The sequence below is a fragment of the Botryllus schlosseri genome, chromosome 13, assembly GCF_051294905.1.
Source record: "Botryllus schlosseri isolate E-star chromosome 13, Bs_hap1, whole genome shotgun sequence".
In the NCBI taxonomy this organism is placed as follows: Eukaryota; Metazoa; Chordata; class Ascidiacea; order Stolidobranchia; family Styelidae; genus Botryllus; species Botryllus schlosseri.
Genome location: NC_137248.1, coordinates 756,173 through 771,601, shown reverse-complemented (window position 1 = coordinate 771,601; position 15,429 = coordinate 756,173). Strand labels below are relative to the sequence as shown.

Genomic DNA, 15,429 nt, shown 5'->3' with positions numbered 1-15,429 from the left:
GAGCACAACTATAATAAATTAACAAAGAATCGGTCACCGTAAATACTATTTTATTCACATCCAAATTTTTCGACGGCAATAACTCCGCTTCCAGTGGTTGGAATTGAACCAAATTTGGTGAGCATCGTTTCTATAGACAGCCTAACACTTTCATGGGGTGAACAGAAAATTTTCAATTTTTTTTATTATTTATTTTTCTATAATAAATAGAAACTTTCTTCTCCTGTAGCAAAGCGGTCACTGGCTGGAATTGAACCAAATTTTGTGTGTAGGCCTAAATTAGGTAACCTAACAATTTTTTCAAGTAGCCAGTACGATTTGAGAAAAAAAGTCATTTTTGAAGAGCCCTAACGAACAGTTATTGCTCCCCGGTTCAAAAATTCTTGGATTGCGGGCGGTCGAACTAGCTTGAACGGGCAGGGCGTAATTATGAGTAGCCCAGTCTATAATTCCATGTAATCAACATCTGGAAGAATTTATTCGACGTGTGACGAAATCTACATCAATTGTATAGTATATTCGCACTGAAATAAGCCCGAATATTTTCGGCTGACACTCGCCAGGTGTAATCGTCAGCATAGCAGAGAATTGGAAATAACTTTGTATATTAACAATCGAATACGACGTCACTGGCATAGAAATTCGTGTAATCGAGGCGAACAGATGCATTAAAACCAATGTAGGCTACTATTTTCAGATTATAGCCTACAATAATTCTTTCTGTTGGCACAAACTAGGCTGCCGGATTTTGATAGCAGTCGACTCCCAGGCACATAATTGGATGAACGAACGCGGCATCTCGGAAATCTGTCGTCCTGATAATTTTTCGCACAAATAGAATTATGCATTAAATGTTTGCCCACGGCATGAAGCATAGCTTCCACAACACAACGCCAAAAATTTATCAATTTCAATTTACTTTTAGAGCAGATAGGTTACTCTCATTTGGAAAGAATTTCAGTGTAGGCCAGGAGTCGAAGCGGGGCCATATATGGCGTTGTAACATGTAATGTACGTATAATTGCATATTCGTTGCCGGTAATCACGCTATTATACAGCAAGAGCTGCTTCGACCCATGTAAGCTCAAATTGACCGCGATGCTTCTGATGGGAATACCACACGTTTACCTAACATACATTTTTTCTTATCGCTGAGATGAGGCTCTCACAATATCGCGTGAACCGAAGTCTGCTAGCAGCTCATGGAATTCGCTTTCCTGACTTCGTATAGATGATGGATTAGCGATCCTGATAGCTCCGTCAACCGCAGGCGCGCACTTGCTACCGATTGTGAACATCAGAGCCGCCCAGGCTGCATCTGAGACTCTTGGAGGTGCAGAACTACAGCGAACAATTGAATAATGTAACAGTGATGTATAGCGAGAATAAACAGTTGCAACAGAAGTCAGGTTGACTCAGATTTGGCCGACTAGAAAATATTCAGCTTTTTCAAACTAGATGATAGCTGCACAGTTTGTTTTCAAATTAGCACATATTCTTCCAACTTAATCTAGAATCAGAATTATGATTATGAAGTCTTTTCAAAATTAGATCCGAATTAGGAACTACTGAATTTGCGAAACTAGGAAACTGCATTGTGTTTAGCTCACATCAAACCAGAGTTCATTCTCGTAAGCACGAGAATTGCAAATGCCTGTCCGTACAGTAAGCTGAGCTCGTTTCGCACAATTCAGCTGCATTTGCAGGAAAAGGAGAAATTAGATTCGAATTAAAATTAGAGCATACAAACATTTCACAAGTCAGACTAGAATTACATTACTGGTATTTCGCTATAATTAGTCCAATTATAGGCCTATATACCACTAGAATTATACACGGTTGATCGAGTTTAGGTTGACCATTTCCAACAATACCTGAAAACCTCATTTTTAGATGAGGTTTTGCCGACTCGCAGTGTATCTTAACTTAGTAGCGCTGTTTTCTGCGTCCGGCATAGCTCGGCCGAACGATGTTAGGACAGAGGATCGCAACTTTGACAGAGCGGCTGAGTTTTCTACGAGCCGCTTAACAGCTATCAAGAAAACGCATAGACGTCACACACCCGTTCTGTTTGAGGACACACAGATGAATACGGGAGGATACTATAACTTAACAGCAGGACTCTTCAAGGCTCCGACGGCTGGATTGTATATTTTTAATATAAGCACGTACGCGTCAATGCGGGAAAGATTGAGATTGATGAAAAACGATTACGAAGTCAGGGTCGTGAGAAAAGATGGCAAGAAGGAATTCAAGGCTTCGACAGACCTGGATATAATGCTTCAGTTGGAAAAAGCAGACAAGTGAGATATGAAAATAGAAACTATAATCTCTTACTGAGCACAGCTTAGTTCTGATCGTCGGACTGGTCGGAGAGACTGTCACGCATATTGACTTCTGTTGTCGACTTGTCTTATCTCTGCTGGCGATTTCTTATCTCTCCTATCTGTCATTCTAGTTATTATTCTCACCGTACTATGTCGTTAACTCCCGGAATCAGATACCAGACAAAATATTCGGGTTACCTTATTCCCCTCCAAGCCAGATAATTATATTTGTCTAATTACAATAATTAGACCTTGATACCTGTAACCTCAATCTAATCTAAACTGTGAAATATTTTTATATTCTAATTTTAATTCTCTAATCTAATTTCTGGTTTTCCTGAAAACGCTACAGGAGAATTGCATAGTGCGATAAACGAGACAAGCTTGCTGTAGACATTTGCTAATCTCGTATGCGTATGTGGATGAACTCTGATTTGAGGTGAACCGGACCGGTGCCTAAGATAAGTTATCGTAGGCCCGACCGGACTTTATTAAATGTTTTCGCGAATTCAGTGATTCTAATTCTAATCTAATTTTGAAAAACTGATAATTTTCCAGTTGCCCAAGTCATCCCTGATTCGAAGTGAAGGTATTTACAGTGCTCAACTGCTCAGTCATATGATTGGTCGTGTGGCGAGTATTACATTTTGAATGGCTATATAGCAGGGGTGGGCAAACTTTTGAGCTCGCGGGCCGCATTCAATATCTGAATCCATTCGCGGGCCGCACTATATAAAATTGGAAATATTAACCAAAACGCAAAATTGGTATTTGATTATATAGTGAGAACGAGATAATATATATGCAGAGGTGGTCAGTAATAAAGTACTTCTACTTTTCGAAGTATTTGAAGTAGATTTTTCCTACTCACACTACTTTTAAGTAGCATATGATTTTAGACTACTTCTACTTCTACTTGACAGTTTTCAGGTTTGTAGGCAAAAATACGCGCAGAATACCTACTTACACTTACTTGTGAACCACCACTCCTACTTCTACTTGAGTGGAAATCCGGTATTATTTCTACTTCTACTTGAGTAGCGACGATGACTACTTTGACCACCTCTGTATATATGCTTATTTAAAACAATCTAAACATTGCTTTGATGATATATCGTACAGGCATCAGAAACGGTGGCGAGATTTCATTAGCTGGTCGACCTCGATAACCAATTTGTCGAGATGAGAGTCAATTGTCCCGATTCTTAGAACAGGATTGAAATTTAAATTTGTAAGCAGCGATGCGTTCATAGATTTACCACTTTTGGATCAATTCCAGAACTCACAATAACTTTTTAAGACACGCCACCCCACCCCCTTATGACGGTAAAAGAATTCGCGCCCCCCTATCGCCATATCACAAAACGCAACCAGGATGCCAGCAAACCTAACGGATAGTTATATGGAATGGAAGGTTACGACTGTGGATGAGAGATTTTTTAAATATGAAGTTCATACTAAAAATATAGAGGAACAAGTATAAATGGGATGTAGATCGCGCGAAGCGCGAAGAAACTTGTCAGTTGAGCTCAGCTCCGCGCCCATCTTCAGATGCTTGCACCCCCCAGCGGGGTGCGTCCCAAGTTTGAAAACCACTGCCTTAGAATTATCATGGTGAAATATACTAAGAAAAAGTTTCATCAAGTCTCAGCATTAATTCGATTTTTAGTATACGCATTTTATCAATATTTTTTAATGAGTTTGTTTAGACTCTCGCGGGCCGCACAGAACGGTGTGCAGGGCCGCATGCGGCCCGCGGGCCGTAGTTTGCCCACCCCTGCTATATAGTGATTACGAAGTACCGTAAATCACAAATTCATTCTTAAAGAATCGCTACTGATGCGTGTCATCGTTCGACATCCTCCATCTGTTCATGACATCGCATTGTGTCTTATCGCATTGCTGTGTGTGACTTGTTCAGATGAAAAATATAACCCAAAGATAATAATAATAATAAAGATATTGTATTTTTAATTCTGAATTGAACATGTTGAATTCACTCGTAACCCTATGAACACCACAAACTAGTCAGCCCGCAAGTTTACCGAACCACGACATAACATAGCGATCTCGCCTTTCCGACACATATGTCACCTCTTTTTGCCGCATGTCCTTTTATATTATCTTCTTTTCCTTTATATTCAGCGTGCCTCCTTTTTGCATCACCAGATTTCGAAGACCACTCCAAGTCATTACGATCCCTTCCTATCATTTCATAGTATCGCAGTCTTGTGGTGTATTGAAATGATGAAATTGTTATTAATAAATTGAATTGAGTGAGCGTACCGTAAGTAGGAAAATCTGCATGTTCAGGTTTTAGAGCATTTTACTGTTGTATTCATGTAGCGTATAGAAGATTTCATTTATAGCGTGTAAATTTACCAACACGAATCGACGTAAATTCGGACGATTACCTTCCAGGATTTGGATCAGAGTCGCACATTGCAAGCGTCATAAAGGTCACCGTCAACCCGGCGCATCATTGACAACATTTTACGGACGGCTACTTACTGAAGAAGTTCGTCTCGGTGAGTTAGCGACGAAAATTGCGGTACGATTGAAGTGTGTGAATGTTGCAACCGCCGTCAATTCAATTTCTGTTGCGAGCTGATCTAACCGTTTCGTCAGTATCAGTATAATTTTATTACCATTTCTATCAATTCAATATAAGAATAGTAATATCATGAATAGAAATAAGGAGTCGAAACGACTTTCTGAAGTCAATCACACACTCCCACCTTGGCCTATACAAACTATGAATAACATAAATGAATAACGCGCCCAAAAGAGGCATTCGTACTATAGATGGACGATCATTATTATCAAATATCGGGCAAGCGATGAATAGGCATATATGTTACGGTGTGAATGGGAATCAATGTGCAAGAAATCATCTTTCAATCTCAACTCGCACGCTGGTATTTATCCAGTAGAAGCATATAGCTTGAATTTTTTAAGGCGACAGGCGACCATTAAGATTCTGGTCACGCGGTTATTTTAGTGTGTTACCGATTCCAATCCAAGTCCTTGGTGCGAGTGACTTACTTTGACTGCTATAGCCTATCTACCCGTAGATGAGTCGGGCTACACTGTTAGAAAAATTCAGGTAAATTTACCAGTCTCAGACTGGGCAGCAGTTTTACCAGCTCTAGTAACCTTTGATACTAAAAATTTCTGGTAAATTACGCTACTAGTAAATCCTGGTCCTCTTGATTACCAGATTTCTGGTAAATTACGCCACTAGTAAATCTGGCACTGGTCCTCCTGATTACCAGGATTCTGGTAAATTCACCACTACTAAATCTGGTACTGAAGTCACAGCCCAAACCGGCTGAAGCATTTATTGGCTTCAGGTTTTCTGACGCTCTTCTCATCCTTCTGTGAAATAATTAAATGTTGCAGCTCGAAGCATTTATTTCCACGATTTTGAAATTTCTGTCATTGCTAGGGCGATTCATTTTTGACATGTCAAAAAAAAGTCAAAATTTTGTCAAAATTGTTTACTAAGTCAAAATTTTTTTGCAACCTGCAATATGTTTGTATCGTAGATATTTGCACTGTCGGTGAACTTATCATTTGACATTTTTCAGGTTGTGGCCTACTTCATAGACAATGTAGGAAAATATCTTTCATTGAACTAAAACAAAATTTAGTAACTATACTGGAATTCTTCATAAGGCCAGATTTCGTTTCATGTAAAAATGAGAAAGTTTTGTAAAAATAAAAAAAAATTTTTAGGCCAAACTACTTCGTAAGGATAGACAGTTCCAACCAGGAATGAAGATGAGTAGTACAATTCTAACATTATGTGGGAAAACACCTAATTCGGATATGTCAGGTCAAAATTAGGTTTTTTAAAATCAAAAAATGTCAAATCTTCCGTTTTTGGGTAAAAAAAATCGCCCTAGTCATTGCATTTCTGGTGTGCAGTCAGTCATCAGTTGCTTGACCTTGATGTGCACATTCTTTTTCTTTATCGCACTTGACCGCGACCCGTTGTCAGATATCTCAGCAAAGATCCTGTGATAAATGAAAGATATATCTAATAAACAAATATAGCTATGTACGTGGTATAATTTCTTAAATAAATCTAATCTGCCCCAGACCCCCTGTCAGGATATACGTTTTCAACGCCACTTATAAGCGACGTTAGTGGGTGAGCTCCAATAGCCGGATTGCACCAGGCGCGAAAATATTCTATAATTCATGATTGAATTGGTCAAAATATCTGGAATTGCTTATATATTGCTATAAAAATTTGATCCTCTCCCTGCCCACGTAATCAGATTTACAGGTATCGCTTAGTGAGATGTTGCCTTGGAAAATATAGGACGCGTAAAAAATAATTTAACATATTCGGGTGGGTCCGTTGGTATAATGACTTAGTTAGATGATGCTATTTTGTCACTTCCTTACTGCTATGTTAAGATATTAAAATCGCTTGAACGCGAACTAAAAGAGGCACATGATTTCAAATTAATATTGCTTCGTTGTTACTGACTGCTCACATTGGTTTCATTCTCACTCAGCTTACCTTTGTATGAATTCCAGAGTAGCTATCAGCTCTTGCGGATACTCCATGTTAAACACGTAGAATACGACGCAGAAGCTGTCGGTCGAAAATATTGCGCTTCTCTCCGCAGTTATTACTAACCCCTTTGAGTTGAAGAGGATTGGGCCTAAAAATAAACAGTTAAGTGATAGAGTAGTCAGTGCTGCTATTCAAGTATAGACGTAGAAGTAATGTCTTATATAGGGTTACCATATTTTCGTGGCCCAAATTACGAACACTCTTTAGCACGGGTTGTAAAATGAGTAATGAAAACATATGACTTGTGAATGAATTATGTTATTAATATTCATTCTTCCATTTTTTCACTATTAAGATTTTATCCACCGCCAGCCCAAGCCCAAGTTGCAGGGTCATGTCACACGGAGATGGCTATTTATGAGCCGAAATGCATGCCCACCTGCTGGCTACGCCACTACTAGTAGAGATGGCTCTGAGCTAACAATGGCTGCACTTTGCATAAAGATTATGTAACAGAACATCGATACATAATCTTTATGCAAAGTGAAAGAAATAGGGTTATTGCGAAAATCAAGTTCAGCTCATATCAAATCACAGTGCATTCCCTCAAGCTCGTTTTGCAATATACCAGGAGTAACCAACATGCGGCCTGCGAAGGGAGAACGTGAAGTGAATAATTTGAAATGCTGGAATTGATTTCGGTTTTAAATTACTTCAAATGTTGTTTTGAAAATGAATGATTTGCCAGTGTCCAATAACACTATGACTGGTGAATAATTAGCGAAGTACATAGTAATAATAGCAGCCTTGCATTGTCCTTACCATATGTTGAATAATTTAGACGTTGTTCTCCAGAGAATGCACAGGGCAGGTCGAGCATCCCAACAGAGGAAGGATATTCTTTATAATCTTCCCATTCTGATAGAAGTGAAAATCTTGACATTATTTGCTTTACTTTCTCCAACCTCGATTCGTTACTGGACACGTATGGGAGGCATTACACAGTCCAAGTCGACTGGCTCTAAAAATTGAGCTTCTTCTATGTTTCCAACTCCAACTTTAATAAGATGGGAAATGACTTCTTCATGCACATCAGTAGTTTGATTGGCTAGGATTTCACCGACACACTTCTCCATTTCTAATTTGACTGTAAAAAGACCAAGTACATGGGTTATACCATAAAAAGCTTGACATAATAAAATAGGAAAATTTGAGTCCGATATCGAAAATCATTGGAAATCAAATTCCCATAAGAGTACATTACACACAAGCAGGCATGGACTAGAAAATTTTCAGATTTTATCAAATTACATTAGAATTATATGGCAGTAGCAAATGTCTGTAAAGCAAGCTTGGCTCGTTTCGCACTATACAGTTGCAGTTACAGACAGGAAAACCAAAAATTATATTAGAATTAAAATTAGAACACAGAATTATTTATACATTATGCTTGAGCACTGTATACAGTGACAGTCCGATATGAAATCCATGCAAGGGAAGATAATCCAATAGCTGTGAAAAATCAACTCGCCGTGAGACAGTAGTTCAAGAACGCCATTCAATCTCGAAGCAGCCATATTATGCGCAAAAGGTAGCTCGACACAGATCAACGACCAGAAATGCCATATATTTTAGAAGTTGAACAAACATTCTAATTTTTCCAATATTCAAATTTTGACCATGATGGCTCAATACAACAAAACAGTCAGTCATGTATCATGTCCCCTTATACTTTACCTGACGGAAGAGCCAGCAATGCTGAAACCCTCCTTGTTGAGACAGAATGTGCATAATCCACTCGGAACCCGCCAAAATTCCAAATTTTGCCTCAATTTTCGTAACAAAAATTAGTTGCTTCTTAAATATCAATGCAAAACTCAATCCTTAGAAACGACAATTCTGACGCTAATATTCAGTTGCAATTCAATAAGTCAGTAATGAATTGATGCAATATTAGTAAATTCGTTAAAAAAATCGAACTCCCTCATCATATTTCAAATCCCAAGCATTATTTTCCGGCTGGCTAGGCGCCAGTAAGTAAGTACAGATGCTTCACATACCGGTAGCTAAACATGGTCACTTGAATATAAATAAACTAAATCTAAAATCATTCCAGCTCTTCATCTATCTATATATAGGTAAAACAAAACATGGCTTGATATCTCTGCGCACCAGCATCCCGTCTAAATACGAGATTGCCACTGCAACGAACAGACTCTGTTACATATTCGCGCGCACTGCGTAACAGCGACTCGAGTGTATCAAACCAAAGTACACGCACACCCAGCGAGATTATTACATCATAGTGCCCTACTCCCAGGGCTCACTGCGATTGGTGTACGTCAACCATGCTGTCTGGCAAAATGAGGCCAATGAGCGGTTGCGCGGCGAGAGTGATTACCGAGAATGCTCGCAGCTGGCGTCGGGGCAATGATCCCGCTGTATTACTTCTGACGCAAAAGGTCCGCGACATTCATAGAAGTCCGAATGGCGATTGAAACATGATAAACCTAATTCTGACGTCAACGTATAGAGTTAACTATCCTATAATCCTGACAAGGACTATAGGCCTAAGGCTAGGCTTGGTAATAGAGTATTTCAGTGAAAAACAAAGGTTCTAAATTATACCGGATTTTTCGGGATAAATATGTGCAGTTGTGCACAAATGCATCTACTGCAAGAATCAAATATTCTCATATTAGTTTACAACTCTATACACCTATACATATACCAAGCGATAGTATAGTGCGCATCAGGCCTGTTGCTATCGTTGCCTATCTCACCTATACGCCACAAGTCACCGATTACATTGTAATCCAACCATCATGACCTGCTCACCCATCTGCCGTTCTCAACATCCGTCTGCTTTACCAGAAATAACTGGTAAATATGAGTTGGTATACTTGTTTACTAGTTAAAGAGATGTAAAATTTACCAATTTCTCTAACAGTATACCAGAAATGACTGGTAATTATCTTTACTAATGAGTTGGTATACGAGTTCACCAGTTAAATAGATGTAAAATTTACCGATTTTTCTAACAGTGTACATGCGTTCTCAATCGCAGTGAATGTCTTCGCAGCTAATCCAAATTTTGAATTTTCACCTCACGATATTGAATCCGGTGTCGTCAATACCAAGAACTCTATATATCCCTGACATGTGAAGGGAGAAATCGATATATCGTCGCTGTAAAATTGGAGTAGTCTATAGCTTATATGACCATTTTTTCTCGGATAATTCTGTTCATGTAAAGTTTTCATTGACTTTCGGTCATATCTTGTCCATGTTTAACTTTGAAACAATGTGACAAACATAACCAATAACCATGATCAAGATATGGCTGAGCGAAAAGGAATATTTGACATATCTTGATTTTTTGTTGGAAAAGTAGACTTTAGTTATAGCGACGTTATAGCGAAATGTTTGGTGGACTTTAAACGAGTCGAGATCTTGATCAACTTGACGTTTCTAGATACCAATGATTCTTCATTAACGCGGCGGAAACGAGCCACTGAAGCCTCGTTGCAGCGAATTATTCGGGAAACCGAACCACCCGCAGTCACTTTGGTGCAGACGAAGCCACTCAAGCAAAGAACGAGCTCTCACAACGCTTCGCGAATCACGCAAAAAATCGCGTTTTCTGTCACCTGCACTAAAAGCATTATAGGCGGGCAAATGGCAGACACAACTATGTCCATAGACGGCCCGGTGAGTCCCGAAAGTGCCCCAAACGGCCGCGTGAGCTTCGACAAAGTCCTGGTCAATGTCGGTGACGGTTTCAGCATCGAAGCAAGAGAGTTCAGAGCGCCAACTAACGGCGTTTACTTTTTCTCCTATAATGTTGGCAAATTTCCAAAGAAGAAGTTATCGGTTATGTTAATGAAGAACTTCAACGAAGTGCAGGTATATTCAACATACGACGATGCAATTTACGTAATTTAGAAATTCTAATATAAAAGCGAAGATTCCGTAAAACGACTCCCGTGCAGTGCATATCACCGCCAGACTTGGACGCGACCATAATTCTAGTTATTTAATTTAACCAAATGTTGGTAATCTAATATGATAAAATGTTTCTTTGCTGTAATTCTAGTTCTCATCTAATCTGTGAAATATTTCTACGCTCTAATTTTCGTTAGCTACAGGAAACCGCATATAGTGCGAAACGAGCCAGAAGCTTGTTGTTACAGACATTTGCCATTCTCCTGCTTAGCACGATTTCTGTTTGATATGAACTGAGCTCGATTCAATTTCCAATTTTTCGAGAATCCATGCAGTGACTCTAATTCTAATCTAATTTGGGAAACAAACTATATAGCTATAATCAGCACCGTAACTGCCGCACCCCAAACCCCCCAATTGGGGGGGGGCGAGCTCGAAGGGGGCCCAAAATTATTTCGTGAATTAGCATAAATCATAGAGTATATTTTCAAAATTTATGCAATTTTTCAAATTTTTTGCACGCTGCGCGCGAATTCAAGTGTCCATTTATCTTTATTATTGGGTATTGGGCCGTTACCGCGCCACGACCCACCAAGACATACAATCAAGTTTTAGGCCATATAACATGCGACTCCAAGAAGTATGCCAGAACGATCGGCAGCGAGAAAACCTTGGCCGAAAGGGTCTATGCCCTTATGCTGACCAAAGACTTCGTTATATATACAAAATACATATAGGTTTAATTGTCCATAAATAGGCGCCTAAATGACTGGCGCCGAATGTTCCTGTCTTTGCAATCTGAGCCTCACAACTTGTGAGTCACAAGACAAATACCATCCCGCTGGGAAAAATTTTATGCCAGTGAAGAAATACCAATTTGAAATCGTCTGCGTCTCTTAGTTTAGAAGCCTACGTTTTGGCGATTCTATATTTTCTGATGTAGCAGACTGGTCACGAAAGTCACGAAATAACATCATGTAACGAAGTCATATCAACGGGTCCGCCCGCCCGAAGATGTTTAATTATCATTTACGGGCCCTCCCGTTTTCAAGACACTTCACTCAACTCTACCAGTAGATCTAATTACGTGAGAAGAGAGAACAATAAATTGATAGCATAATATATGCAATCGCCGATCTGATTGACCGATTTTATCATAAATTATCGAACTGGGTCACAATTCAGTACAGATGATTTCGTGACAAACGCGAACAACGTGATGGAGGGGTCGTTTGACCACCCTATGGGAGCCCAAGACCCACCTTTTTGGGGGCCTGACGAGGTGCTGTTCCGTTCCTGCCAACGGGTATACGCCCGAAGATGTTTAATTATTATTGAGTGGTCCTACCTTTTCAAACACATTTCACTCAGCTCTATCGGCAAATCTGATAACGTGAGCAGAGAGAAGATAAAGATTGATAACAATATAAATGCAATTCCCGATTATACTGACCGATTCAGTCATGAATTCTATAAATTTCTCGCGCTTCGCGCGCTTAGGCGACAAAAGCTGATTAACTAAACAAACTCTCCACGCATATGATAAATAGCGGTAAACAGGGTATCGACGGAGGGGGGTCTGGGGGGCTTCGGTTTATAATCCTATGGGGGGCCCACGACCAAAGTTTTGGGGGGGGGCTGAAGAAGTGCTGTTACGGCCCTAGCTATAATTCTAATTCTATTCAAATTAGCAAAAACGATGTTGCTGTAATTTCAGAAAAAATGTGTAGCTACAATTCTCATTCCGATCTTATTTAAAAGAGCTCGGTATTTTCTAGTTGTCCAAGTCTGCCGGTACGATAAGGTACTAGAAAATCCAATCTAAAAGCGACCAGTCCGTAAACCAACTCCAATCACTTTCAATCTTGTTTCAGTCGATAATCTACAACGACAGCCAGACCAGAGCGCGTGAAATGCAGGGCCAAAGCGTCATGCTCGATCTGAAGGAAGGCGACGCGATTTGGCTACGGAGCTACAATGATGATGACTACGCAGTGTACAGCAATCTAGGGAACTACATCACATTCAACGGATATCTAGTGTTCGGATTATAGTTAATGTCGGACACGAAGCCTATATAGCAACATTCAACATTGTATTTATTTACATTTTGGGTCGGCTACAGCTCAGTATGGAAGGACTTCAATGGGAGAACGTCATTACTAGGGCCATTTAAAGTCATTAAAGTCATATTTTTTTCTATGCATCAGTAAGTCGTGAAATCAATTTTAACGCAAAAACCGCATCCATATGGGGTATATTAAGAAAGTTATAAAGTCATATAAAGTCATATTTTCCTGGTTAGGTCATATTTGAGTTATAAAGTCATATTGTTGTATACTTTAAATAAAAAGTGCCAATTGAAGCAATTACGCACTAAGAAAGTAGGGCAATTTCTGATCGAGCGAAGGCAAACTGTAAGGTTAGCCTACATAACATTACAGTCGCAGACCTATGAGGCAGAGATGAGCGGATTTGAAATTTCTATGTCCTAATCCAATCCAAATCCGAACCTTCAAATCCAAATCCAAAACCTAATCCATAACTTTTTCATATTCAAGTCCATGTCCAATCCTAATCCGATTCCAACTGGAAATTCATAAAAAAAAACTAAATTATGCAATGGAATGATTCGAAAATTTTCTTTCACAACCAACGATTCACTTGATTCAAGATAACCTAGTAACCATAAGTACATTAATAACTGATCTGAATAAAGTTTGTCGCCATTCGCCACACGACATTTCAATCTCCCAGAAAATATGTAAATCCAATCCAAATCCTGATCCGTTCTGAAAAAAATGTCTAATCCAAATCCAATCCAAATCCGACAAAATTTCACAAATCCTGTTTTTTCAAAACCTAATCCTAATCCGTGCTCATCTCTGCTATGAGGTCACACATTGCATTATGAGGTCACACATTGCATTGTGTTGCTACACAATCTGTTTTACTTCTGTGCACTGAAGTGGGACGTCATTTGAAGTTATGGAGCTACAAAGACAAGACATTTCACCAGCGCTGTATGCAAAACTGCAGAAGTGTCAACCAACATCACCGTCTGTGGAGCGCTCATTTTCCTTACTAAAGTCATTTTTACGTCCAAATCGTAACTTTAAAGACTCCAACATTCCACACTACACGAAACTGTACTACAAATGTGGTTTAAACTAAAAATAGATGTGTATTACTGTTATGTTGTTCATGTTTTACTCGTCAGTTCCATGAGTGACGTTGGTTACATGAAAAAATACACGATTTTCGCATAAAGTCATATAAAGTCATATTTTCCCAAAAATAAAGTCATATAATTGATTTTTTAAGGTCATATAAAAATGGCCCTAGTCATTACAATCATATGTATTCAATTCGGATATTGTGAAAGACAATTTGTTCCCATTGTTTTTATTTGATCCCCAATTATCGTCTCACTATCAAATAGATCTATATATCGGTAGGTTTTTACGATTTAACAGGCATTTCTTGGCTGTTTATGTCTTTGGTTATGGCGATACTATGACTTGACCATCGCAGACAATGGACTTTCCCTATGGTAACGATTTAACAGATGTAGGCTATTCAATCCGAAGCTGTCGGACGTCGGTAGCACAGTGAAAGACAGTTGATCATGATCCGATCCCTAATTGGTCCGAACAAGATATACCGTAGGCTTACCATACGTCCTCTTTTAAGAGGATTTGTCCTCTTTTTCGACTTTTTTGAAAGTGTCCTCGGAGGACGCCCTTTTGTCCTCTTTTTTGAGATTTTGTCCTCTTTTTTGAAAATTTGGTCAGATCTAGAGCAAATTTCGAGTGATATGCCGCAAATTAGCACAGAAGTGACGCTCCGACGGGTATTTCGGAGTGAAAAACGGTGATCTTAGCTCTGAGCGAAAAGAAGACCCTTTTTTTTTTAGTCAACCGATCGCAAAGTGGGGAAAATTACCCGGTTTTTGAGAATTCTTCTCTGGTTTTGCAAGTCTGAAGTTTCTGAAAAAGTGTCCTCTTTTTAGATTTCCAAAATATGGTAAGCCTAATATTCCGGCATATTTTTACGGCTTAGAAAAACAATTCTTTACTATAAATGTCTCTAAATATTTCCGGTAGAAGCACGTGGTTGGTTGATAGGGAAGGGTTACAGAACCTTGAGGATTTCAGAAGTGCAACCGCAAGATGTTAAGTTCCCTTGGTTGTGTTCGGTGGCATTTTTTCACTCGTTGGTAAGACTATTGCATTTCATGTATGTATATTGTACGAGTAGCGTTTTAAGCAAACGAGTAGCTTGTCACAAACTTTCCGAGTTGAAATAAACCCACATTTTGATGAATTATAAAAACGAATGAAAGTTCTGTAGCCGTAAGAATTGAATATTAAATTCGTGCACGACGGCCACAATTCTGATACAAATAATATAATCGATTCATCTTACGGAGACAAATTCTGGAATGGAGACGGATTTGATCAGAGTAAAACATCACTGGTTTGAAAACAATATAGACGAATTTACTCTTATTATGTGATTGTACCGATAATTCCTATATCGAACAATTGTATTTTGAATATGCCTCATTATAATTCTGATTTGCCAGTCCGAATAAATTCGCTCCACGGTTTGAAAATTCATACT

The 15,429-nt window shown here is 39.0% G+C and overlaps 4 protein-coding genes and 1 long non-coding RNA gene across 7 annotated transcripts in view; 2 read left to right on the top strand and 3 right to left on the bottom strand.

The window, feature by feature from the left end:
• Window positions 1-15,429, bottom strand: part of LOC145453438 (histone H2A.V) — a 215,225-nt gene that overhangs the window by 12,150 nt on the left and 187,646 nt on the right. The gene's annotated exons all lie outside the window — the stretch shown is intronic.
• Window positions 1-15,429, top strand: part of LOC145453424 (carnitine O-palmitoyltransferase 1, liver isoform-like) — a 76,524-nt gene that overhangs the window by 27,663 nt on the left and 33,432 nt on the right. The window lies entirely within an intron of this gene.
• LOC145453444 (uncharacterized) overlaps window positions 1-15,429 on the bottom strand; it is a 46,319-nt gene that overhangs the window by 15,256 nt on the left and 15,634 nt on the right. The gene's annotated exons all lie outside the window — the stretch shown is intronic.
• On the top strand, window positions 1,868-14,297 carry LOC145453429 (complement C1q tumor necrosis factor-related protein 4-like). Its single transcript, XM_080331416.1, has 4 exons — window positions 1,868-2,303; window positions 4,749-4,855; window positions 10,334-10,764; window positions 12,678-14,297. The coding sequence occupies exons 1-4, from the start codon at window positions 1,894-1,896 to the stop codon at window positions 12,855-12,857; spliced, it is 1,128 nt and encodes a 375-aa protein (XP_080187542.1). The 5' UTR covers window positions 1,868-1,893; the 3' UTR covers window positions 12,858-14,297.
• On the bottom strand, window positions 5,724-9,897 carry LOC145453439 (uncharacterized). The gene is made up of 4 exons (XM_080331427.1): window positions 8,596-9,897; window positions 7,681-8,005; window positions 6,862-7,006; window positions 5,724-6,347 (listed from the first exon to the last, which is right to left on the bottom strand). Exons 2-4 carry the CDS (start codon window positions 7,799-7,801, stop codon window positions 6,236-6,238), a joined length of 378 nt encoding a protein of 125 aa, XP_080187553.1. The 5' UTR covers window positions 7,802-8,005; window positions 8,596-9,897; the 3' UTR covers window positions 5,724-6,235.